Here is a 26,245-nt window from a genome sequence, read left to right on the forward strand (position 1 = left end):
ACCTAGGGAATGAGGATGGGGATTTATTCACACTTTGAAAAGGGTGCTGCCTCTGATCATGTTTATTGTCATTGCGCTCACACAAACCATAATCTTTCAGCCTTCCGAGAGACCAAACGCCGAAAAGAGCTGCCATGTCATTACACGGCTGCTTTCATCAATCACAAGGAACTGGCACTGTGAGGTCTCCCCCCCATCCCTGGCCCAACCTGCTGGGGACAGCACTCCTCTTCGGTCTGGGTATAGGTTACTGTGTGTGTCTCTTGCCTAAAGCCTGTGCCTCTCACACCGCTTCTGTTGATTCTGCTATAAGAGACATGTCTATTCTGTTCTTTTATTTGGTTCTACTCTATTTCTTTTATTGATTCAACCCCATTGTTTATTTGGTACCTATTCTATTTTTTAGTTTGGTTCTATTCTACTGTCTTTTCTGGTATCTATCCTATTTGTTGCTTTTAATGGTTCCACACCATAACTGTAATATGTAATATGTTGTTTCGTTTGTCCCGCCTCTGCTGTTTCTTTCAGTTGCTGTATTGCAGGGTGTGTGTTTGTCCCTGCCAGCACCTGTGTGCTGGTTTAACAACAGAGAGATTTGAACAGACTGACATAGCACAGCTGAGAGCTTGTTACATACACCCATGCTGGGACTTTCTTCGCAGTAGGTGGGACTCCAGCCGCAGAAGTAATGACAGCAAGCACATGTCACCCCAGGCAAGTGACAGCCATTCATAAGCTCTGACCATTAATCAACATAATGAGGACCTGATACAGCTGGTCAGCTCTTAGGAGGATCTCTTCTCCTACACAATCAATTAAAAAAAAAAAGTCTGTCACATCTAAACTCCAGACTCAAGGATGGATGTTGATAATAATAATAGCAAAGTAAACTTCATCTTTGATGAGTTCTTGTGTACCGATAAATTATTCAGCAAAGCTCCTTCCTTGCTTTGTGCTATTTTATAACTTCTTAAGAAACCCTGGTATCAGTGGGTAAAAAGTAAGGGGTAAACCAAAGCAGAGGAAATTAACTATTAACACAGTGGAACCCAGAGAATCTGAGTGCAGTGTGATCTAACACATGAAGGAATGCATTTTCACTTTGACTTTAACTGAATGATTTCAGGGTGCTGTTCCTATGATGAAGTGGACCAAGCCCTGGAGTTATCCGTGAGGATTTCTTTGTGTTTTAACGGGTTGGATGATGGCTTAGTCGGTTTGGGAAGGCAGTGCAGCTTCTCACCTGTAGAAAGGAAATTACAACTCAAAGCTTAGGTCATTAGTGGGTCACTGATCCCACTGAATAATATTCAGTCTTATGGTATCCTTCCTTTGTTTGTGTTTAGTGTGTGTGCACAAGAGAAATACAGACAGTGCATTGTGTGTGTTTGTACTTGTACATGCATGTTTGCTTGTGTATGTGTGTGAGTGTGTGTTAGTTTGTGCCTGCATCTGAGTTTGACTACGTTTGTGTGCATGTGTACACTTTGTGAATGCATTTACACCTGTATTTCAACGCTAGTAATAAGTAGTGGCACTTTAATAGTACTCTAATCTGAGGTCAGATCCCAGAGCTGAGAAGGGCCAGCATGAGACAAACAAAGTCCACACATGAATTTCGTACAATAACTGGCATTAAAGTGCATAACGCTATTAAAGTGCTCACTGAAGGGATCACTGCCTGCCTTTACATCTCAACTGCTTCATTAGCATTTTTTTTAATAATTAAGGATTTGATTCAGTCAACCAGAAAGAGGAGCGAAAAAGCATTACAATTTAATTTTTTTTTCACAGTGTCAAGTGCCATTTTGGTGTGACTGAATGCACCCTGAAGGTACATGGCCAGACATTCTTTATTTTTTCTCTTCCTTAGCTTGCCATATGTCTGAGTACTTCATTTGAACTGATCTGCAGATTTATAGGGAGGCACACAATGGCATATAGGCTTTGCATCAGCTAATACTCACACATTGAAATGGAAAATGTACCCCAGTTTCAGACCCAATGAAAAGTGTATTACATGAGCAGAGAATGCAATTCAGGAGAAGCAACTAGTTTATTTCTGCCTACAGTGTCTCGTAACTCTGCCCCTGTTAAAAGGAGAGCAGGGACTCGTTTGGACGGATTGGTTCCATAATTTAGTGTGGCCTTAAACAAATCCATTTCAAGGACCCAGATGGTATTTTTATTAGGCGACCGCCAGATACTTGAATGGAATAATTTATTCACAGTCTAACTGTAAGCAGCACACTCCTGCGTTTGAGTTTGCAGAATCTCCAGCTCAGGAAAGGTGTTGCGGCAGAGCATTGGAAAGCAAAAGTACAAGAGCCAAAATAACCTCCCAAAATTAGATGATGAGTCTATTTTTATGTTTTTGGTGTGCTCCATCTGATAGGAAAACCCCTGTGTCCTTGTGACTAAATGCCAATTTGACTTTGTTTAATGGGTATCGTTTTTGACTGAGAGCACTGCCTGATCTCCAGCCCCTGCCAGATTTGCTCTTGCACAGTTACATGGCTAACAGTAGACTGTGGTGGCAGCAATGTGGTACATGTGGCCATGCTTTCATCAGTGTTCCCTTATAGCTACATGACCTATGATGTGCAATTATCATCAAGTTCTCAGTTCACATCAAACAGAAGAAAAGCAGTTGACCATTTCTGGGAGAAGGAGGCCATATCTTCACATGAACAAGAAAGCCTGTTATTGATTGTTTGGTGTGATTAACAAGTGCGTTACTTTAAATGAGGATCACCCAATATCAGTGGGTTCACATTTTGCTTATTTTTGCACAATTTGGTGACACCTCTGTGCCACCATGAGCATGTTAATTGTAACAGATAGGATGGAAAAGAGTTAGGACCAGTTTCAAAGCCCTTCCTCATAAACAGTTACTTTTTAACCAACCTATTTGTTTTAATGATAACATGACTTAATGTGAGGAACACAAAGGTAACTCTACCACATCAGATTCAATCAAGCAAAAAGTGCATCAGCTACCAATGGGTGACCCTTCAAAGTAGCACATTATCATGCAAAACAGTAAAAACAGGTTTAGAACAAATAGCACGTCAGAGGTAAGCACTTCACTTCTCCAATTTAAAGCTCATAAGCCTCCATTTACTGACAATAGCTGGTGATGAGGTGGAGCTATCCTTCCCACGTCACAGTTATACTGCAACAACAAGAAAAGGAAAAAAAAATAGAAATCAAACTGAATTTGAGCAGTACAGGTGTGTTGATAAAGACATGCCTGGACTATGTTAAAGGATCATGATTGTTGCTGTGAGTAGTATAGAAAGTTCGTGGGATTCTCTCACAGAGTAGCAATGGAACAGTGGTTTTCTTGTGCAGCAACATTTAGTTTTTTTTCCCAATTGATTTTATGTATTTAACTTTGTATATGTATATAGGCATATTCTTTCTCTCCCATTTTATCTGTACAATAATCAAAGGTATGTATCATACTGAACACCTGCACATCCAACGACCTACAGCCTTGTGCCACATCACACCCCTGGGTGTGTAGTTATTTAGTGCGATGTAAACCTTGTCATGCCTTAATGATTATTTATTAGCCACCAGGCATGAAAATGATGGAATAAGTACGCAAAACTGATCTTTTTCTCTGTGTAACACTGCATGCAGTACAAGGAAAGAGTATCATGCATTATTGGTTTTTTTTATGGTGATGCCACCCTGTTGTGTCAGTTACGTGTGCTAAATGACTTTGATTGAATGTTCCTTACCAGAGGTTTTTAACCAGGTGTTTGTGAATGTTGCTGGTGAGAACACACCTTGGACCCCTCTACTGTGCACCACACTAATGCATCTCTCTGGTGCTAAACTGAGAGGTGAATACCCATTATGTAATAGCTGCTAGCAGGTAATTTTTCCAGAGCACCTTACATAGCTTTCTACATGTTATTCATTCATACAACTGGATATTTACAAAGGCAATTTTGGTTAAGTACAGTACACTACCAAGGAATATAAAAGGTCACCATGACTATACACTGCAGTCCATCTGATAGGAACTGAGCCTTGGATGTCTGGAGCATTACTGTTCTCAAGAATCCCATCCTTGGAATAAGTTGAAGTGTCAGAGCTGGGAAGTAGTCCTGAAAAGGATGCAGTAATGTGGACTGCATATTTAGTGTTTTTATTAATTTCATTGTTTGAGAACAAACTGAAAGTCTGTGAATCTCTCAGCAGCTATTGAATAAGTTCGATGCCAGTATTTTCAATAACAGTGGACCTTGGGGGTACAGATAAAAACACAATGAAGAATGGATGTGATCATATCCTTAATTTTTGACTACAGATGCAATGGCTCTCTGCCAACTTTTAGTTAGAACCAGTAGGCTGAATTTTCAATCACTAATGTGCAGAAGTTCAGTGAAACCAACTGTTGCCAGCTTGCCCATAATTTATTCATCATTATGTTTTTTGCTGTTTGCAGCACAGTAAGTTATAAGAATGCATTTGGAAAAGGGAAACTAAATTCTTCATCACCACACAGCTCTGTTAAGGTGACTTATTGGAAAAGAACTGTGAACAAATATATTGATTGGTCAAGTATCTTAAGTAGCTGATGTCCCCCAAACATGGTCAATCCTGATATAACATTGCACAATGACTCTTCCACACCATACACCACTGCTTCCTCAGGCTCCATTATAATATGCCACTTTTAAAATCTAGCAACATTTCCCCTGTAGTATTTACATCAATGCCTTTAACTTACACTACCCCTGGACTTTCAAAACTAAGAATAACCCTTGATTTGCTTAGCTCTTCCCTTAGATCTGACGATCTTATTACATTGATCGTCAATGTAATAAGGTATTGTACAGGTATTGTACCTTCCAAACCCCCAATTGTACAGTTTTATCATTTGCAGTAGATGCATTATATCCACAGCTAGTGACAGCATAAGGTTAAGATCACATGACAAACCAAGAATATGTACCATGATGTGCAATGAAACTGAGGCTTATGCATGTCTCTCAGAATTGCTGCCTTTTTGAGTATATGCACATATGAGTGTATATGGTACATTAAACACAATTTACTTGAAAAAAGTGACCATTTATAACTTTATAACTGCACCCTGTGCTTGTTTAATGGCCACAGTCGTGTCCAGGGTTATTTCTTCATTGACATAATGAGGCAACAGGTATTCTTTCACTCTGACATGGGGTCAGGAGAGGTGAGTTTGTACACGTTCAAGCACTCTAACCTCCTCTACTCCATGGGTAAAAATGGAGCTGACTCTTGGCATGCTCTCTGATGGAGAAGAACAAAGAGACTGGGGATGATTTTGGCTTCTCTCCTATCTTCATGCACCCAAACAACTCTCCTTCTCCTTCCTTCACAGGGATCCAGCTATAATAAGAGTCCAGCCATTACTACTTCAAATTTCTCAGTCTCTCACCTACTCCTAGTTTGTGTTAGCCACTACCATTTAAGTTTCATACTTGCTTTCAGACTTGCTTTCATAGTGGTCAGCCTCATCCAGGTTGTGGTGCTGTGCTTCATAGTCATAATGATCTGGAGTAGCTTAGCTTCCTACAGTCTTGGCCTCCTCTTACCTGTATCTGCAGGAGGAATACATTACCATGAAAAAATGAATAGAAGCCATTTTCCAGGTACAGGCAGTTCCTGTGAGATGGTCGACACTGATACACTGTCATATCCTTTTGATGGGATTAACCTCTCGCCACCGTCAGATGTGGAAACCAACCCACCAATAAGAAATGTCATTTCACTGATGACCTGGTCATATTGGAAATAAGTATGTTTAAAGAACAAAATTTTGTTTAAATCATCTCATATGATTTATCACTAAAAATCCTATAGATGCACGTTGTACTGTACTCAGAAAATACAGAAATTCCACATGACGGTAAATTATAGTAAACTCATATGGACAATGTTTGGTACGGTTGAATAAAATCACATTTTCAGGCGCAAGCTATTAGTATAAGTGTGACAGGCAACTGAAAAGAAGCCTTAATAGTAGCTGCAAAATATCTGCTGATAGGAAATGAAATACACAACCGATTTCTGCTTCCCTCAATTGATCTCTTCACTAGGGGAATTTGCAGGAACATGATTGGCTCTTTGCGAGCACATTTTCAGCCAAATCCAACTGCATTAGAGCCGCCGCACTCTGTCTATTGAAATAAGCTGGTGAAATAGCTGTAAGAGCGGTAAAGGAAAATGGATGACTCGGTTACTTCCATACTAAGAACCTGAAAATAAAGGCGATTCCGCTGACGATGTGAAACACTTTGGATTTTACGGCGGACTTGGGATAAATCAACCGGAATCGCGTTCATTCTCAGGCCCTTTAAGTGGGATTGGCCCGTATTGTACGGTAGGAGGGGTTGTGGTGACGCTGGCTGGCTCGTTGGTACTGAGATGAACAGCGCTTTTCGCCTGCAGTTGAGAAAGAGACAAGTCGGGACGGTCTAACAGAGCGCTCTTTATTGCACACAGAACGCCGCAGGAGCATCCACGAGGAAATAATACCAACAGCAAAGAACACGCGCCGAACCACAGCTAGACGTGCAGCGGTCTAAATGCAAACATGAAAACTAGCTTCGCTATCTTGCTGACGAGCGCCTTATTGCTGGGCACATCCAGGGTGCGTTTTCTTTTACTATTACACATACATATATTATTATTTATGTAACACTATCAGAGTAGTGAAGTACTCTTTGCAGGAGTATACCGGCACTGCGCTGCCATAGTATGGCGTTCAGCCGCAACTTGCTAAGAAAATCTGCGCTTTTTGGAGTGATGCATTTTATGCTATAGAAGTACTCTTTTGTGTGAAGAGTAACGACAGTCGTTTGCTTGTCAGGTTTGTAACGTCAGACTTAAAAAGTCTTTCAGACGCTCAGCTCGGATTTGAACACAAACCACTATCACTGAATGGGAGCCAGGTCACATTTCATGTAGATCGCTTTTTAGGTATACTGAAATTGCAGTGGTGTGCTGGTATCACAGAGCACTCCACTCCATCGTGCGTACCATGCAGATTTCCGTGCATTTACTGTAATTATGATGCTGCAGATTCTTTATGAATTTAATTACAATCAAGGTAATCAAGAACCTTCATTATGTGTTTGACAAGTGCTATTGTCACCACAATAATGGTTTATATTTCGCTGGAACTTATTGGCACGGCAAAAATATAAGATACACCATGTAGTCAGCCCGATTGTGTGTGAATTCTGGGTGTAGTATTTGCGGTCAATTAACCATCAGTTTGTGTTATTGGTATTGGTGCCAGTGAGTGTTTTTTGCAGGTAGTTATGATTATTTTATATCACGCACTTCTGCATATATCATTATGATTATAATTCGTAGCATTATTCTAAAACGTAAATGTTTATACATTTTTGGGAGAGTCTGAATTCATTTTGTTGCAGTTTGAACGCGAAACCGTTTTAGTTCAGTGCAGTGTTCCTGTCAATTAATCACGGCTTTCAACTCTTGCGGCAATCGCTGCTTTGCGGCAGCAACAGAAAGGAGTCTCTAAAGTCAAGGTTGACTGACCAAACAGTAACCACCCGTGTTTTACCATCAAATATCGTGCGCTCCGAGGTCTCGAGGTGCTGCCTCCCCGTTTTGGCGCACTCATTCAGTATTGTGGTTTGTTTCCTATTCGGTACATATCCGTGCTGTTTGATGTTAGCGTAGAAAGGTAGCGTAAATTCCCACTTCATGGGTTTTCCACACCAACTCAATGTCGATAGTCTTCCTTATCTTAGAGAGATAATTGATTAGCTATATCTGACAGACCACCTCATCAAGTCAATTGCAGAGCCAAGTAACCTGATTACAGCTTTTAAGTCATACTAAGCCTCTGCAACCTGGCTCACTGGAAACTCGCAGACTGGTGTGCAAGCATGATGTGGGATACACTGCAGGCAGGAAAGATGGTTAACTTCAGAGCTAAATTTCTCTGCCTGGGTGGTTAGGGACGCGGGTCTAATTTCTCTCTGGGCTCAACATTGGTGCTCCTGACTCCCGAGGTTTGAGTGTTAGGAGGATGAAGCTGTGAATGTTCCTGTGGATTGTTTGTACTAAAACCTGAAAGAGTCTCAGTCTGGAGTGACTGAATTGTATGTGATTGGTGCACTGACATATTACATGAGCCTTGCTAAGTAAACTGGATTCATCATCATCATCGTCATCATCATCATCATCATCATATTTTTAACAATAATCATCTTCAGCATCATCTTTATCATTATAGTCATATTTTAACCATAATCAAATTCATTATTATACTTGTCTTAACTGCCATAATCATAATCATCATCATCACCACCCTCATCATCACCTGAAAGTTTTGACACAATTATACTTTAAGAGACCATATTTTGTTTTTGAATGTTGCCATCTTTGTGAGTTAATGAGTGGCAAATAGGTGTAGTAATTGTCTGTCTCCTATTCCAAAGCACTGGCTCTCACTCTTGGTTTCAGCTGTTGTCACATAAAGGCTGTGGTCAAGATCAGGATCTGATAAACTGATCTCAGATCTGATGTTGGACTGTAAATGTTTTTATGTATGTATACAAGTTTTATATTATGAGTGGCTCTGGATCAGGAATATTTCCTAAGTGGTAATGTATTTTCTTTCTTGCAGGGGACTAATGGAGGTCTACCATCTAAACCTGCATGCCGACCAGGATTTTCAGAAAGTTTCTATTCGGTGTTTGTTTCGGGGGATATACTGCAGAGACGGAGTGCTGTCAAAGGTGAGACCTGCTGTGGGTTTAATGTCATGAACTTGCTGAATTTCATTCTCACAGAGCGAATACACAATGCTGCAGTATCTTTGATCGTTGCAACAGAAGTGCTGGAGTGCTTGCTGTGGTGAAACGAGATGACAAAGATTTTCTATATTTTGACCGGATATTCAGCTTGGTTCTCTTCACATTGAAAGTTCTGTTGCCATTGCTGAAACGAAACATGCTCTGGGCTGAAGCTCATTATAGACACTTGCAAGGGTGTGGTCTAAAACAAAACCTTCAAAGTCAGCATAGGAGTGCAGACAGCACCGGAGTTACCAATCTGCTCATGATGGAATATCTGTGGTGGTGCTGTGATGCAATGGAAAAAAAGAGGAGCTGTAAACAGAGGCTGTGTGCAAAGGTGTGATACGGAACATCGGCAACATTTACAGTCACTTTATTACTGAACAGCTGTAGTGTTACTCCATGGGTGAAGTGACAATGTTTGAATCTATTCATAATCGTCATGAGTAATGAATATGAGTGTACAATGTAATCGTAAGCATTAAAGAATACAGTTAAACAATAGATGGCATGGACAAATATGCTAACAGGTGTTTGGTACATCTTACAGTGATGTATGTCAGGTCCTGCGCTTGATTATGCGGTGTATGATGCATGTGCATATGTTGCTTTTCTGGATGCCGTCAGGCAGTGTGTTTTTTATTATCTGACTGATAACCTGTTACCATAATTAAAGATTTATTTTTGATGAGCTTAATATTAGCATTACTGAGGTTGAGTGATTTTGCTTATCATTGAATGCCCCTAAAACACAGACCTTTTATCCTACTATAGGCATATGTCCATTGATGATATTATAATTCTTCGCTTACTACAGCTTCAGTTTTCAGGAATGAGAGTTAATTTTCTTTCTAACTGCATTGTGTGGAAGGAGTGTTTTGTTCTCTAAAGGGTCCAAGTGGTCAATTTCTACATAAAGACAGGGCAGGTTTTGGTATATGAGGTTAGATTCATGGAGTTATGGCAACTGGTATATGTCTCTCACCTTTATCTTTTTTTCCCCATGCACACAAAATACAAAAACAGACAGTTTTGTTGTAGATTGTTGTAGATTCTTTGTTGATTCCATCTGTTTTGTGCACATTGATTTGTGCATGGCTATGGTGGTCATGGTTAAAGGGAAATGTGCTGATTTCACCATTTAGATTGAACTCCACTTCCTCAGTGCAGGCTGTCAGGAGAGTAGCCCTCTGTGTCTCATTAAGAAGTCTGTGTATTGATACATACGGAAAGGACAACTGGCCTAAAACATTTAGAGAACGCTATTCATAAATAAACATGGGTGTGACATCGAGCTTCTCAGTGAAGTGTTGTGAATATTTGTATGCTGTGTGGTCATTCACATAGTTGGTTAAAGTGGACACTTATTTTTCTCCATGTGTTAGGATAACAGAGCCATAGTGTCAACATCATCTGTATTTATGAAGTTCACTTATGGCAGTTTTTTCCCTTTCAAAGGCAATTTGAGGGATTTGCAAAGATGCAGAAATATCTGAGAGGCTGTGTTAACTTTGATCTATTACTGTGACTGAGGAGAAAGTGGTAGTTTTCTGGGGAATAATCTACAAGAGGAACATTTAACTGCTCATCCAGCAGCAGGTTTGTTGTTACAGGGTACTTCCTCTATTCCTCTGTATCATTTCTTTTCCCTGAATTTGATATTCCAATATTCTGTGTCTCTCAGGTTCAAATATCTGAATAATCATTCTCATCCCCCCAAGTACTGCATAAATTCCAGTTCTGTGATTGTAAATGTAAATAATGAAGTGTACTGTATTGTAAACACTGACTCATTGAAAAGAGATAAGATCTGCATTCCTTTGCACTCTTGGGCAGGAAAATGAATAATACCAGTGAATTATCAGTTATTGCTTGCAGGACTCATGGTGTCTCCCTTAGAAAGATAAATAATTAAGCTGGATCGTTCTTCATATTTTTTGTTAGACCAACATTCAAATGCTTGTTAATTGAGTAATACATGAATAATTAAATATTGGATCTCATCCTCAGTGTGGATCTTGTTGGAGGTACATCCATGTGACCTGTGTCATGTGATCCAGCTGTGAAAGGCTTAGTGGGGGGTTGTTGGTGTGAGTGGGTGAACAGGTTCACAGGAAGTGTGGTTTGAAGATTTGACAAACAAGAACACAGCATGAGTGCCTCTGTAAATAAGCTGTATGTAACCTGTTTGCTCATGCATAAAGCAGTCATTTTGCTGAAGTGTGGTGGTTCTATTATTCATTCTTTTACATGTTCACTCTTACCTTGCAGACGATAATGGATGTGCATGTGCTTGCAGGTTTGAGTGTGTTTTACATGCAGTGGTTTAGATTTATTGGTTTTATCTTTCTGCATGAAATTAAGGACACACTATATGAAAGCTGCACCTGTAAGCCAGCCTGCAGCTGCGTTACGGTCCCCATCGGAAACTCTGCAGGCGCTGGCTGGGGTGTCGGTTGCGGGTGTCGCTCTGTGATTTATGTTGCCCGCCCGGCTGATGTATAGGCCTGCAGAGACCATGGCGAAAAGGGAAGGGCTCAGGGCAGGACTTTAATAAGAACCTTGTTTAACCTAGAACCGTCATCCTGGGGAAAATAATGGGTCAGACTGAACGTGATGTCGTTGTTGCTGACACTGAAGCGGCAACCCTGATGGATGCAGGCAGAATTGGGGGGGGGGGGGGGGGGGGGTTACATTAGTTCAGTGTCTCATGGAGCACTGATGTACCATCCTTGAGGTTTAGGATCTCAGCACTGTGTCCTGGGGGGGCTTGCATTGATGGGCTGGTGAGGGGCAGCAAGTTTCTTGCCTTTTCGTGTGTCCTGCCACAATGGAGGCTAACCTCTGACCCCAGAACAAAAAGTGCTCATTCCCATTCCAATGAAGGCTTCACCTCTGCATCGCCTGGTGACTTCTCTCTCCTCATTTAGGGCTTTTTTATTATGTGAATCTGCTGTGAGGCTTGTCATGAAGAGCATGCAGATTTGATGTCCTCATTTGCCTCTGCATGGAAGTCAAAGCCTGGTCACACCACATGGATCCAGTCGCTTAACCACCACTTTCCCCACGGAGCATGTTGGGTAAAGCCCGTTAGGTGGCTTTTCCTCGGTGCACACAGAGACTGCCATATGCAGTCAGTACATGGAAGCGGTGTGTAACTGCATGCAAAGCAATGTACAAAGAGCTACAGTCCTCTGTGAATGTTATGGGCCATAAAAAACATAATGATGGACTTGTAAACAAAAGGGTTCAGGTTTGTGTCTGAATAAGGCAGTGCCTTTTTACCTTTGAGCAAAGTATTCTCAACCCTAACTGCTTCAGTACATATCCAGCTGTCAAAATAGTCACCCACATGTTTTATGTGGATAAGGGCATTTGATAAGCAAGCATAATAATACTATCGTCATCATCATCGTCTGGAAAACAGGCTTCACTTCAATTTTCTTCTTATGGGTGCTTTTGTGCTAGTGACTGTTGTAGTCAACACTGCTTCTACCCAACACTGGTCTTACTGGTGTGTGATTGCCTGGTCTCATTTGATTTCTGCCACACAGCTTGGTGCTCTGTACCCATAGAGCAATCCACTGACTCATACCCAAGTCACTGTCTGGTATAGGATTTTAGTGTGGACACTCTGTGTGAAGATATCAGTCATCGCAGATTAATTTTTGCCGGTAAACCTTGATTTGGGCACGACGACACCCTCTTTTTGGGTGCTCAGTCGCCACTGTGTAGGTGCCTGTTCGTTTCATGTCAGCAGCGGTACCCCGCGGGATTCTTGGGAGAGGCGACTCAGCAGGGTGGATTTGTGAAATGGTGTGAGTTGATTTGGTGTGACGTGGTGGTGGTTTCGTGCAGTCTCCTGCTGTGGTGAGGTTAGCCTCGATAGAACCCCTTTTTCCCCTGTCACCCATGCAGTCATGCATTCAGAGCGAGGGGACATTTAGATGGCTGCACTTCCTAGTGTAAAACATCACCTTGGACTGTCTCCTTGAACAGGCATCTAGGAATATGGATAGAAGGTTTATACTGAGCAGTAAACTAACTGATTTGACCTGCAGTTTCTCTAGGATAATGGTTCTTAAAGTTCCTGTCAGCATGCATTTTTTAGGGATGCACCGATATATCGGCTGTACATCGGTATCAGCCGATATTCACCTTGTTGACTGCCATCGGCCTATCAGCAAATAAGATGACATTCACCAATGGCAGTGGCTAATGTTTATCTGTTGTGACGCATCAATTTTGCACTGGCTAAATGTTGTGTTGGTTATTTGTGGTTTGACTTGGACAACAGTAGCCTACCCAGCCGCATTTTCGGAGAAGATCCAATAGGTGGTACTATAATTAGCCTTATTCACATGGCGGCCATTTTGCTCTTACGTCACGCTCAGAGTGGGAGCAGCGTAACTCTTCAGTCAGCATCTATAGCAAAGAAGATCCCTAAAAGAATTCAAAAGAGATACAGTTGCTGGATTTAAAGTTATATCCACTAATGAATGAATGACCTGGAACACTTAACGCTAGCTAGTTAGCTAACTTAAGTTGCTAGCTAGCTAGCAAACAGTACTTAAGATCAGAAGTCAATACCTTGGCTTGCAGTACGAATGTTAAAATTAACTATTTGTTCATAAGAGACACAATGAAGCTGTATTGGTTTGATAGCTAGCAAAGTGCATGAAAGCCAAATTAGCTAGCTAGCTACTTGCACATTCAGCTGAAAAGTACAAATACCACCTTACAAAGACAAAACACATAAAATAAAATAAATAAAACCAATGTAGAAAGCTAGATAGCTTGCTAGCTAATTTGGCTTTCACGCACTTTGCTCAACTGTCATATTACTAAGAGCTAGCTAGCTATCAAACTAATAAAGCCTCATCACATCTCTTCTGACCAAATAGTAAATTTTACCACAGACACAGCAAGTAACCTGTTCTGACAACCGAAGTACTCTTAGCTAGTTAGCTACCAAATTAACATTATAGTTTGCTAGCTAGGTAGTCTGTAATGAGTGTTTTAGCTAGCTAGTTAGCTAAGCGCACCAGGTCTTTCTTTAAACATTGGTATCGGCATCGGCTATAGGGGTGTCTGTGGGGTGTCTTTAGTATGGCAAGAGGATGGCCAAGGCAGGATCAGCAAGAAGATACCTGTGAGTTTGTTGAAGAATGTTTGTTTTTCTTGGCTTGGTTAGTACTTGGATGGGAGATCTCCTGGGAAAGCAAGGTTGCTGCTGGAGGAGGTATTGGCAGGTAAGTGGAAGGGCTGGTCTTCCCTCTGGGCTCAACAGGAGACCATTGTCTCTCTGCAGTGAGGTTGACACTGTGCTGTAGGATACATTGTCTTTCAGATGACATGCTAAACCACCATTAATGATCCCATGGCACTTATCGCAAAGATTTGGGGGCTCCCCTTTGTCCCTGCTACATATAAATGTAATATCTTATTGTTATTGTTGAAATTGGTAGTAGCAGTTGTAAGAGCCACCAGATGTGGCCAGTGTGCTACCAACAGGAGAGGCAGGTAATATTTTCATACAGTTAATTATACCATTCAATGATTATTCTGAACCTCTTTTAATTGTTTTGTACAATTAACCAACTAGCAAGTTGGCTGAAGATCACCCAGTAACAGCTGATGTCTTTTTCTTGGTTGCATCCAGAGAAGAATTGTGTAGAATTGTGGGTTTGGTATTGTGCATTTCACACAAAGTCATTTTATGTATGAAGTAATACAATGTTTAGCTGTAAAGTTACTCTAACAAGTAAGTTCACAGCCAAACACTGATCTGTAATGATGAACTGTCCTCAACTACAGTTGGTCTTTTTTATCATTTAAATTGCTTAAACTGAAATGCACAAAAGTACTGTTTTAACATAAGATAAATTTAAGCAGAAAGGAGTGAGCAGTTGATGAGGGATTGTTACTCAAGTAGGCAGGCTTGTGACTGCAGCTGATCACATTAAAAAAGTTCAGTGCCATTATCAGGGAAAGGGTGAATCCTCTCACTTCACTATTTGTACTTCTCTCACCACCTCTACAATCCACTCTAAGCAGTTCACACATTAACACAAAGCTTGTGCATTTTCATTTTCTACATTCTCTTCCATGGCGTAGGATACTGTATATGATTTGAATATTCCCCGGTTGTGAATATTTAATAAGATTCTTCAGCATTTGGCCAGTTGTGGATGTGAATCTGCCATTCTGAGGTTCTGAGGTAAGGAGACTCAGATCCAGCTGAACAAGGCCATTTGCAGTCTTTTCCTTACAATAACTAACTAAATGATTGATACCAGTTTTTGGCTTAGTCACCTATTTCTTTTCATACTTAAGATACATTGTTTTTTCAGTGAGAGTGCCTTTTTAAAGAAACTGGAACAGGTCTCTTCCCACCTGTAGTTATATGTCTCCAGCCAGCATCTCGCCTCCCTACCAGCCTTCATTATATCCATGTTCTTACTTTGGCAACATTTTAATTACCACTCGATCTGTTTGTTAAGAAAGAAAATTGTTGGGAGGCAGGCAAGGGAAGTGATGAGTCAGCTGTGAAATTCAAGCTTTTGCTTACAAAGGAAGTGATAATAAACTGCAGAGACATTGGCAGCATTGCACTGAGTCCTCCCCTTGCGCTGATTCCTCCTCCTTCCTGCACTGACTCTTCCTCTACTTCCTATTGTTAACCATTCAAAATGATTAAATGGTGATATATTCACAGTTTTCATGGTCATATTCATATTTCTGTTAGTATGATGGTGCTGGTGATGGTAATTCCTCTTATACTTTTTAATCCATTCTGATCATACTTTGTCCAATGCGTGGACAACATCCGTTCCGCTTTCAGAATATTAGCTATTCTTCTATTCCCGCAAGCAAACAGGACAGTAATATTAGAAACGATACCTGATGTGGTATTTCACACACTATCCCAACATTTCTTTTTGACATTGATTTGTAAAGACATTAATGTTGACCCACATCGGCATTAGGAGTGTGCCCCAAATTCTGTCACATGTCTGGTCAATATCTGTATCAGTTGCTATCTTTTAAATCCTCTTAAAGGGGATCTCTTTTGTAAATTAAGTAGGACATGTGATGTAAGCATGTGATCGCTTCACAAGGCCATAAAACCTCTTTATAATCTGTCTCGAACTCAGTAAATTATTCTTTGAATGACCACTAGGATGCCATGTAGTTGAGACATACTGGGCCTAAAGTCAGAGGATGGGATGGAGCCCACCAACAGTGTGTGGATCATTCTCAAATCAGACAGTATTGCACTCCTGGTCAAACTGAGAAGATTTTTAAATATCTACAGAATGAATATTATCACTCATCATTTGCAAATAATAATCTGTTGAGTTATTGTCAGAGTGATTTGTAACCTTGCGTTTTTAGTGTTCAGGGAGCTGTCCTCACTCTGGGATTTCAATGAACGAGAAGAGTTAGGAACTCAGACAGAAACAGCTTTGCAAATCAAAACCGCTGCAGTTTGTTAAATGTATGTGTACAGAGATAAAGCAGAACAGCACTCCTGCTCGGGTGAAGTTCAGGCAAAAGTCTGATGTTTGTGTGCTCATGATGTCACCTATACATCATCTCTGTACCAGTCACCCCATTATCTCTTAGTTGTCAGGGAAGGTGTCATCCTTCATTTGAGTCCACCCTGCCAAAGTCAGTGTATGTACATGCAACTGCAAAATAACAGTCTTCAAATGACCAACTACACTTCTTCTAACAATTCCATAAACAAGATAAAATAAGGGAGGTGCACGGTCCGGGCACCCAGATACACAGTGGTCAGCTTAGCAAAGACATGAGCGCAAGACGTCTGATCCTAAAATGCCCCTTTCAGTTATTAAGAGTTTACTTTCCCAGGTTTGGTGAGAATACAACAAATGCACATGAGAAGGGCACATTCAGTGCCTGCCCTTGGCACTTTATACCAGAGTCATGGCAAGAACTTTCTTTGGAAAAAAGCAAAAAGAGCAAAACGCATACCAGCTTCTTCATTGAAGAACTATTACATTTAGATAGACTGTAAACAGCCCAAAGGCATCCTGGATAAATGAAGAGATGACTGTGCTAATCGATGCTGTACAGTGCACTTGAACAGGCACAAATGATGTGGTCTTCAATGCAGCCGTGAGACTTGTGTAGCACTCTTAAAAAAAAAAAACCCCAGAGCAGATGATTTTTGTGAGGAAGAGAGTGCACTTCTCTGTTGCTGGGCTGTTTCTCTCCACGATCTGTCCCTCTCCACCCCTGAAGCTCCAGACAGTGGCTCTTTATTGCTGAAGGAATGGAGATGAGCCCTTTCGTGGTTCGCCTCGTGATTCACTTGCGATTCTTTGCTTCTCTTTTTCAGCTCAAGGACACAAGTTGCTGGCAATGGGGATGTTAGTGGTTTATGGCTTTGGGTCAATTCAGTGGGCTGCATTCTTTCACAAATATCTGCTTATCACTGTTTGACAACCAGAAAAGAAATCAGTCCTGTGCATGTACAGTACATGGTAAGGCTTAAATACTCAGCTCTGGTCTTAGAGGGCTGAAGCATGTAGAGTGGTACTCAACCCTGGTTCTGGGCAGCTGCAGTGTTTAGAGGGCTACTCAACCCTGTTCCTGGAAGGCTGTCCTGTCTGCAGGGCTACTCAACCCTGATCCTGGAAGGCTGCCCTGTCTGCAGGGCTACTGAACCCTGCAACCCTCAACCCAAGGGCCACACTTCACAGAGTCCATAGGCTTTTATAAAGTGGCAAATGTTGATTCTAGTGCTAAATGATGAGCCCACTTTATAATGACAAGCACAGATTCACTAAATGTCCTGTTATTATATTTTTTTTATACCTTCTCCTTTGTTCATCCCTTGTTGGAATTGCCAGTTGGGCATTACCCTTTTCATTAAATTACATTGTCATTTAACAGATGTTGTTATCCAGAGCAACTTACATAGGGTACAACTTTACATGTTTTCTATTCATACAGCTGGATATTTACTGAGGTGATTCTGGATTATGTACCTTGCACAAGGGTACAGCAGCAGTGCCCCAGCGGGGAATCAAACCTGCAACCTTTTGGTTATGAGCCATCCTCCTTACCTCAACACCATACTGCCACCTTTTCTCAACACAACAACCTCTGCAATCATGCAGGAGTGAAGTAAGATGAATTCAATGCTTGGATATCCTTGCATACAGCCAGCAGATGTCATGTGAACAACTTACAGGCTCCTGATCAGTCTCAGGGTGCCTGAGAGTGCTGAGATGAGGACTCCTCTGCCCTGGCAGGGACTGCTCTGGGCTCCTGACATGGCTGGGATTGAACCTGGGTCGTGAGGCACATCGTGCAGTCCCTCTTCTCATTATTGGACTTCTTATGTTCTTATGTTGCAAGCCAAACCCTTAAATTAAGTGGTGAAAGTAAACCTGGAGAAAAGTAACGTGGCTTCCCTCCTTCAGTTCTGAGAGCATTAGTGATGTATTAAGAACTGGAACACCTGCTGTATTGTGATCTTCCAGGATGGGAGTGTATTCATTAAACACTCTTTTCTGTGAAATATTTTTGTTCATCCCGCTCGGGTGCTTTGACTTCTTGAACAGCAGCCTCAGTGCGTGCTGTGTGTGTCTGTTAGGTGCACAGGACCGTCAGCATCAGACTGACCTCACTGGTCAGACTCTCAGTGCAATATGGGAATTCAAGAGAGATGAAGTCACTCATATCCCATGCAATACGTTTCTTGAACCCCCCCTCAATGCTCCACCCCCTCACCACTCTCAGTTGGGAATAAGGAGATAGAGCCTGTGTCCTTTTAAAGCCCAACCCTTCTGTCCCTAACACCCTGAGCCTGTGTGCTTTTAAAGTCCCCCTCTTCTCTGCTCCAACCCCCCACCTTCTGTCCTGATCTATGGTTGACATTTAAGGGCCCATCTCAGAATGTCACAGTGGCTTTACCGGAGCGCCCTCCGAAAAACAGAATGTTCATTTCCTCTCTCATCTCTCCTGCCACCTTTCACCACTGGGCACAGGACCTGCAGGACTTGATCAAGCCTATTGATAGGGACAGGCTGACACTGAATTTCTAATGTAGAACACTTTCTACAGAGCAGGAAGGCTATAGACAGTGGTTCAAGTAAAGTACTCACATTTTGTGATTGAATTTTATGAACAGAACTGATGTTGCCCAACTTATTTTAACTGCTTATTACTTGATATTTTTATTGATAATTACATTGTGATGTGTAGTACAATAATGCCAGTAATTTGTAGGGCCTGTACTTTTCAAACAATCAGTGCATCATGGCCTGGCATAAATGATGGACCGATGCATTGACTACTCAGTTTTTTTAGTACAACAAAGTGACTTTTACAACGGCCTGATGGTTTTAATTGAATCCAGGCTTCACTTTATTGTGATATAGACCTGGACTAATATGGTTGATTTTTTTTTTTAATTTAATAGCAGTTTCCCTTCAGATGACTTGGTGGTTTTGATTGAATCATAAGTCGATGAAAGCATCAGCTGATGCTAAACTTTTGGGTTAACAGACACTGGGCCTCTGTTGGAATGATGTTTGGTCATTCCTAAATCGGGGTTTGCGGGGTAAATGCGCAACTGCTTTCACTGTATCAAAAAGCAGGTTTTACAAAAGCAACCTTTTTCTTACATCCCATTAGTCTGAGGGAATTCTTTTCCTGCTTAATGGTCTTCCAGAAACCTTATTTGCACCTTGACGTCTTTGGTTGGCACACAGAAATAGACAAAGGAGTAAATCATGACCATGCCATTAACATGGTCTTCAGAATGACATTACAGACCTGAGCTCATAGCACAGTGATGCTTCATGCTTTCAACCTGCTGTTGATTTTGGTAATAACAATAACCACTGGATGACTCGGTGACAGTGGTGGAGCTTCAGCTACCAGCTTCATAGTCATTGCAGTTCCATTATGACATTCACTTTTCCCTACTATCTTCCTCCCAGCCCCTGCTATTTTATTGTGTTAAAACTGTAAACTGTGAGTGGACAATGTTTTTTTCTTATCTGGCACTGTTTATATTAGTAGTACATGGTACTTGAATTATGCTTGTATCATGGTATAGCTTTCATATACATGTTTCTAAGCAGGCCAGGAACACTAGAAATGCTATGTTCTGTACCAAGTAGAAAGGTTGAAAGCACATTATAAGAAAAATTATGTATTTATGTAATTATGATCATTTTTGTAATAGATGTAATTGTGAATTTGTTTCAAAGCCAAGCAAAATGTTCATGCTTGGGTAATACCAGGACTTTCAAAAGAACACACTGTTCTGAGAGTTATCCTGCTGACAAATTACATGTGTGCTGCAGAACGCACGTCAGAGTTGCTGTTCCCCTCCGTTCACTTCCGCTCACCTCCCCCCGGCTCTGTTTTTGAGTGTTGAATCAGTGCTGCGGGCACAACTCTGCACCTCCTCTCAGGAGTCAGACCTGTGGCACTGCTGGATATGAGGGCAGTGTGTGCTTTGTGTCTATACCATTCCTCTTCAGGGCACTGGGAAGGGACCCTCACTTTGGATGGCAACTCTCCCTGATGTCTCCCCGACCCTGGTTCTCAGAATCTCACACCGCCGTGCTGTGCTCCATTTCCTGTTTTCTGTGAAGCAGGAGGCTGTCATATTTGATTAAGAATTTTTCAGAATCTGTGAAGTCAGTGCTTCACAATTTGACTGTGGTCATGTTTTTTGTGTTGTGTGGAGTTGTGAACATAATGTTTTTGGTGGATGTGTATTGGTCGGGGCAAGAAGGGACATTTACCTTCTTGTTGCTGGATGCAAATGACTGAATTTCCTGTATTATGTGTGAAACCTCTCTGTGATAGATAGTGACCATTCTCAGGTAGAAATGCATTTGATTGCTACAAACAGTGCTGTCAAACAGGATTAGTGATACAATGTATTTATCAGATTTTGCCAATGATAGTAAAGGGTTATCATAAACCGTTAGACAAATTGTATTTTACTTGGCTGAAACTCACACAACTGAAATGCAGTATGCCGTACCATTCAGCAGCTTCCTGATCTACAGCAACAACAGCAGTGCTGTAGCTACGATGAATGCACTGCACGATCAAGTTACTTGTAATATCGCTGTGGAAATTATATAAAACATTACTCTGCTTATTTTGCTTCGTAGATTTTGTCATTTAAGGCAGTGATTCCAGTAATTATGTTTTACTGCTAATTATGACAAGTACCACGGTCAGAGATGTAACATTACTTTTGCACATAAGATCTCAACCCATGACCATGACTTTCAAGCCTGATTTCATAGACTGGAATATGACTTCCAAATTTAATGATGAATTAAAGTACTGTTGCTTTTGCTGTGAAGTTTTAAAGCATGGTGCAGACAGAAAATGTTACACAAACTAATAATACACATTCATGTGACTGAATTTTCTCTTATTGTCTATCTCCATATGGGATCTGCCTCCTCTATTTTGGACTTTTCAATAGTCTAGCACCCCTTATCTCCCTTGGGGGCTTTGGTTAAAGCACTTCTGTTTATATTTCAGTTTTGTTTGTAGATATTTGTCTATAAACACACTGGTCTCCAGCCAGCATTATTTCTCAAAAAGAATGGAAGCCAAACACAAGCGTGATTTATTTTGGTGAACAGTGCCACAGCTCAGTTTACGTAGTTATTTTGGCAAAAGGCACCGTTGCTAGGCATTATTTCATCTTTTGAGAGAGCCTGCATAGTTCTTAGGCCTGGAAAATCATCCTGAATAAGCAAAACCTCCCATATTGCTCTTTGCTGATGTTTCCTGTAAAGGATGGCAGCAGTATGGTGTGATGACAGAGCAGACCCTGTAACCTAGAGGTTTCAGGTACACAGGAGTCAGGCTGTGTGCTTAGTCTCAGTTTGAACACGAAACAGGAACCCCCGCGGAAAGAACAATCATGTGAACTTTTTATTTATTTTATTGTTTATTATATTATTATATTATTTATTTATTTTATTATTTATCAATGAAGAGCATCATTACCAAGACAATCTTGCCATAGCGGGTCAGGGCATGGTGGGTGAGAGATTTGCTGCATCAGATTTGGCCACTGGCCATTATAATCTTTGCTCTCAAAGAAAATGGACCATTATTTAAAAGAAATGCACAAGACCACTCTCACTTTGCTGGAATGATAAATGCATGGTATCTCCTGTGGTTTATCACATTAAAACTGAGTGGCTTTGTGTGCGCCTTGTGTGTGTGAGTGTTTGTGAGAGTGTCTGCTTATATTCGCTGCATTTACTGCATTATCAAGGCCTGACAAATGGATGAGCCAAGTCAACAACACCAGCAACAATGACCATTGAAACAGTCGAAGGACGCCACTGCCAGGTGGGAAATGAACAAATTATTCTGATTTGCTAGATGCCATCATCAGATAATAAGGCTTAAAACACTGGACTTACACTGGTTTTCATTAGACCTATTGAGGTGAAGATTGCGCTTCACAACACAGCTTTCACAACACTCACACACATTCTCTCCCCCCTCTCTCTTTCTCTCTCTCTCTCACACACACACACACACACACACACACACACACACACACACCCTACAGAGTCCCCTTGGTGCGATCTTGGTAAAGGCCACCTAGAGGTTTCATCACAGTCTGCCACAACTGGCAATCTTTTTTTTCAAGTACACATTTTTCCCTTACATTTTAGTTCTTGGTTATTCAAGAAGAAAGTTGAATTCTTCCATGTAGAATGATGGCACGTGGGACAGGAAGTCTGCAACGTTCCAATCTGAACCCCTGGAGCCCAAAATGAACAGTGAACAGCGAAGAGGAGTGCTTCAGTCTGTCAGTGTCTACTTCTTCTCTGGCTGTTTGAATGCACTCTCTCTTTTTCCCATCACTCACACTGAGCCCCTCTGTAGAGAAATATATTGAAACCACTGGAGCCCAAAACTTATTTCATTGTGATTCTGGCTCCACTGTGCAGCAGAGAAACAAGTGATGATTGTTTTATATTGAGACGTGCAAGCAAGCAAGGGTTGTTTCATATTGAAATGTGCTGGCAAGCCGTGATTGTTGGCTGCAAGCAGGCGATGAAACAATGGTATCACTCACTCACTCACTCACTCACTCACTCACTCACTCACTCACTGAGCAGCTCCCTCAGGAATGGCAGTACATTCATGTTATCACAAGATGGCAAAACCTCAATATGTTATTTTAGATGGAGATGTCCTTGCATGTTATGATTATTTTATACACTGTCAAGGTGTAATCATAATAGCATTGATAATAGCATATTGTACTGTCAGTAGTATTTGTTGCAGTAGTAATAATAGTATCAGTAGCAGAAATAATATTACTACAAATAATAATAATAACAATAATCACAATCATCATAGTTGTCCTAATAAAAGCTTGGTAGCCTAATGAGGTATGAAAAAAATCACCTGCATCAGAAAAACTGCAACAAATATGTAATGTCTGTGTAGGGGTGGGGCAGAGATGGAGCAGTTTTTAAGTTAAGAATTTGGTTTTCTCAGTGTCTGGCAATGCTAGCTCCTTAGTTTGTGTTTGAGTTTTAAAACGGTATACGTATAGATTTTTATTGCCAATCACCTTCTTTTTTTCATGGGTGGTGCATTTGCCAGCATCATCACAGCCTTTGCATAGCCTTGCTAGTACATTTGCCACATAGTACACGTGACTCTTTGACCTAGCTGTGGGCGATCTTGCTATTTTTATGAACTCAGTAAGACTTTGAAGAGTGCCTGCCTCTATGATTGCAGGAACAAAGAGCACTTTAGCAACACTGTTACCCCCCCTCCCCCCCGCACCGCCATCCCCGCTCCCCCCCTCCCCGCCAACCCCCCCGCTGCGCCGTGCCACAGGGGATTTTAGAGCGTGTTCCTGGATACGGGCACATCTCCACAGATGCTGTGGCAGAGTCTAGAACAAGTAGGGGCTTTAATCTTGAGGGAGAAAATGGAGAGACCACAGAATAATGTAAAATAGGAACATTCACCAGCCAAACAAGGCTTCTCAGAGATAAGTGTATGTACATGTACAGTGATTGAGGCAATCAAAACCATAGATCTGAGTTCTTTACCTTGAATCATTGCTCTCACTTATTCTTATTATTGTGTGTTTTCAACAGGGATATTGAACTTCAAGTAAGAGTTTGACTGTGTGTATGCTTGCTTGAGTGCATGCATGTATACAGTGGTGTGTGTGTGTGTGTGTGTGTGTGTGTGTGTGTGTGTGTGTGTTTGTGTGTGTGCGTGCGTGGGTGCTTACATGCATGCACGTACTTGCTTGTGGCCGTTTATGTATAAAGTGTTGTCAGTATGTGTGTTGTATTTAAGGCCACATTAAAGGTGAGTATATTATATCTTGATGCTTATCTTAATTTGTAATTGCGTGTTCCATATATAAATGTTAGTTAAAATAGCACATTATGCTTTAGAAGGTGATGACAGTGGCAGTCCAATAGTCTTCTTGTCGAATACACTGTTCTGATGTCCTGCTGTGTGAAGTGAATTGTCTGCTTTATTTAATTTGTGACACATTCATTTTCTTCACTGCAAACTCTGCATCTTTAAATGATCATCATCATGGCAAAGGAATTCTACCTGAATACATTTTGTTCCCTGCTAATTACAGTTTCCTGTAATTGTCAGCTATGCTTCAGCAGCCCTGTTTGTGATATGTTTGTGAATAGTGTCCCACATAATGTATTTTTCTAGATGGCCTTGAGTCCTTCAGTCATTCAGGATGTTTGTGGCTTGTTTGTATGAATACCCACAGGATGAGATTATGAAGTCATCCCATTCTCCTCATCCTAGATAGGCAGAATTAAGTTGTATTGTAGGAAACTGACTTCTGTTATAGTAGGCTGATCATGCAAATGATGTAAGCATGCAGACACACACACACACACACACACACACACACACACATACACATACATACACTCACACAAGCACAAATACCCATGCATGTTCTCACACATATTTTATAATATATTTTATTTTATAGTCTGTTATTTTAATACATTTGCTTTCATGCTTCATATTTATCAGATAATTCCCCCCCCCCCCCAAGCCCAACCCACTCTAAATAACTGCAGTATTCTTCAAAAGCTGTTACACCCTTTACCTAGTACCTAGATACTTACCTAACTAACCCTTATCACATCATGAAGGCATCCTACCAACTTTCATACATATAGAGAGGTACTGTGGTTCCACTCTGTCTGATTTTTATCTCTCTCTCTCTTCATCTATCTTTGTCTCCTCTTTCACTTCTTTCGGGAGAAAGAACCCTCTGTTTATCAGTCACATCTTAGATGTGTAGATTTCTCAAAATTCCCATATTAATTAACACCAACCAATTTGTTCATTTAATTGAAGGAGCTGCAGCTGATACTGGTGTAATTTGCCCTAGGGCTATTTGTGGGTTTCAAATGAAAACACAAACAACTGAGAGAAGCAAAGACGTGCCTCTTAAATGTCTCCTTTATTAAGCATTGATTTGGCTAAATCGTAAATGAGAACTGCAGTGCAGGGAAATTGAAAATCTGCAGGGGAATTTACTAGCTAGGTCTCACCACTCTGGAAGAGTCAAGGTTGTTCTTCCTCCATCTGTTTTGTCATTGCTGTTAACCTGTCGGAGAGAAGGTTGGAGAGAAAGAAAGCAGGAAAGATGGCATGAGGGAGCGAGAGAGAAGGATTGCGTTATTGGGTCATAAGGAGATGTATGCATATGAATGTTTCTGCTGTAATTGTCATGCCAATGAAGCTTATTGAGTTGAACTGAGCAAGAGTTAAAGGGAGCGAGAGGGATGCCCTTGGGTTCATTTGCATCCACTCATTTTTCAGCAGGCCACCATTACAAAGACTTTGATCAGCGAGGGTCAGCTGATACAGGTATCAAGGCAGAAACACTGAACCCACCTACTCGCAGGAAGTCAGCCAACAGCCATTCGCACAGACATGACAGAGTATTTTCATTTTTAATTTTTAATAGCTATCTGTGCAACAGGACAGAGTGCACCTCCATAATTACAGCACTGCTTGCCGCATATACTGTGGCTCTTTTCCAACTGAAAGTATGCGAACGGCATAGGAGTCCATTTGAATAAATTCAATGTCCAATGGCACAGAGGACTATTTCAAAGTCTCTGAAGATATGTTGTTATTCCCAAGCTTATTCCTAAGCTTCGTCCCTCCTTCATTCTTTATGTATTCATACCCATAAAAAAGAGGGTCTGTCAGTATCTTTGATCCTCTTTATCTTATGATGCACACTAAGCATAATCTACCTGCCAGGTGAGCGCGCCATTTCTTTCTGGCCCTCTGCCATCAGCTTTCATTGCCGTTTGGAGAAGCTGCCATACGCT

At 41.1% G+C, this 26,245-nt stretch overlaps 1 protein-coding gene across 1 annotated transcript in view; it reads left to right on the forward strand.

Moving 5' to 3' along the window:
- The first annotated feature begins 6,465 nt into the window (after positions 1–6,465).
- The window catches only part of LOC118779082 (cadherin-4-like), a 221,427-nt gene continuing 201,647 nt past the window's right edge, over positions 6,466–26,245 (forward strand). The window contains exons 1-2 of the mRNA XM_036530960.1: positions 6,466–6,652; positions 8,666–8,777. Of these exons, the coding sequence (XP_036386853.1) occupies positions 6,596–6,652; positions 8,666–8,777 (169 nt within the window). The 5' untranslated portion in view covers positions 6,466–6,595. The remainder of the gene's footprint in view (positions 6,653–8,665; positions 8,778–26,245) is intronic.

The sequence above is a fragment of the Megalops cyprinoides genome, chromosome 6 (assembly GCF_013368585.1).
Source record: "Megalops cyprinoides isolate fMegCyp1 chromosome 6, fMegCyp1.pri, whole genome shotgun sequence".
Lineage (NCBI taxonomy): Eukaryota > Metazoa > Chordata > Actinopteri > Elopiformes > Megalopidae > Megalops > Megalops cyprinoides.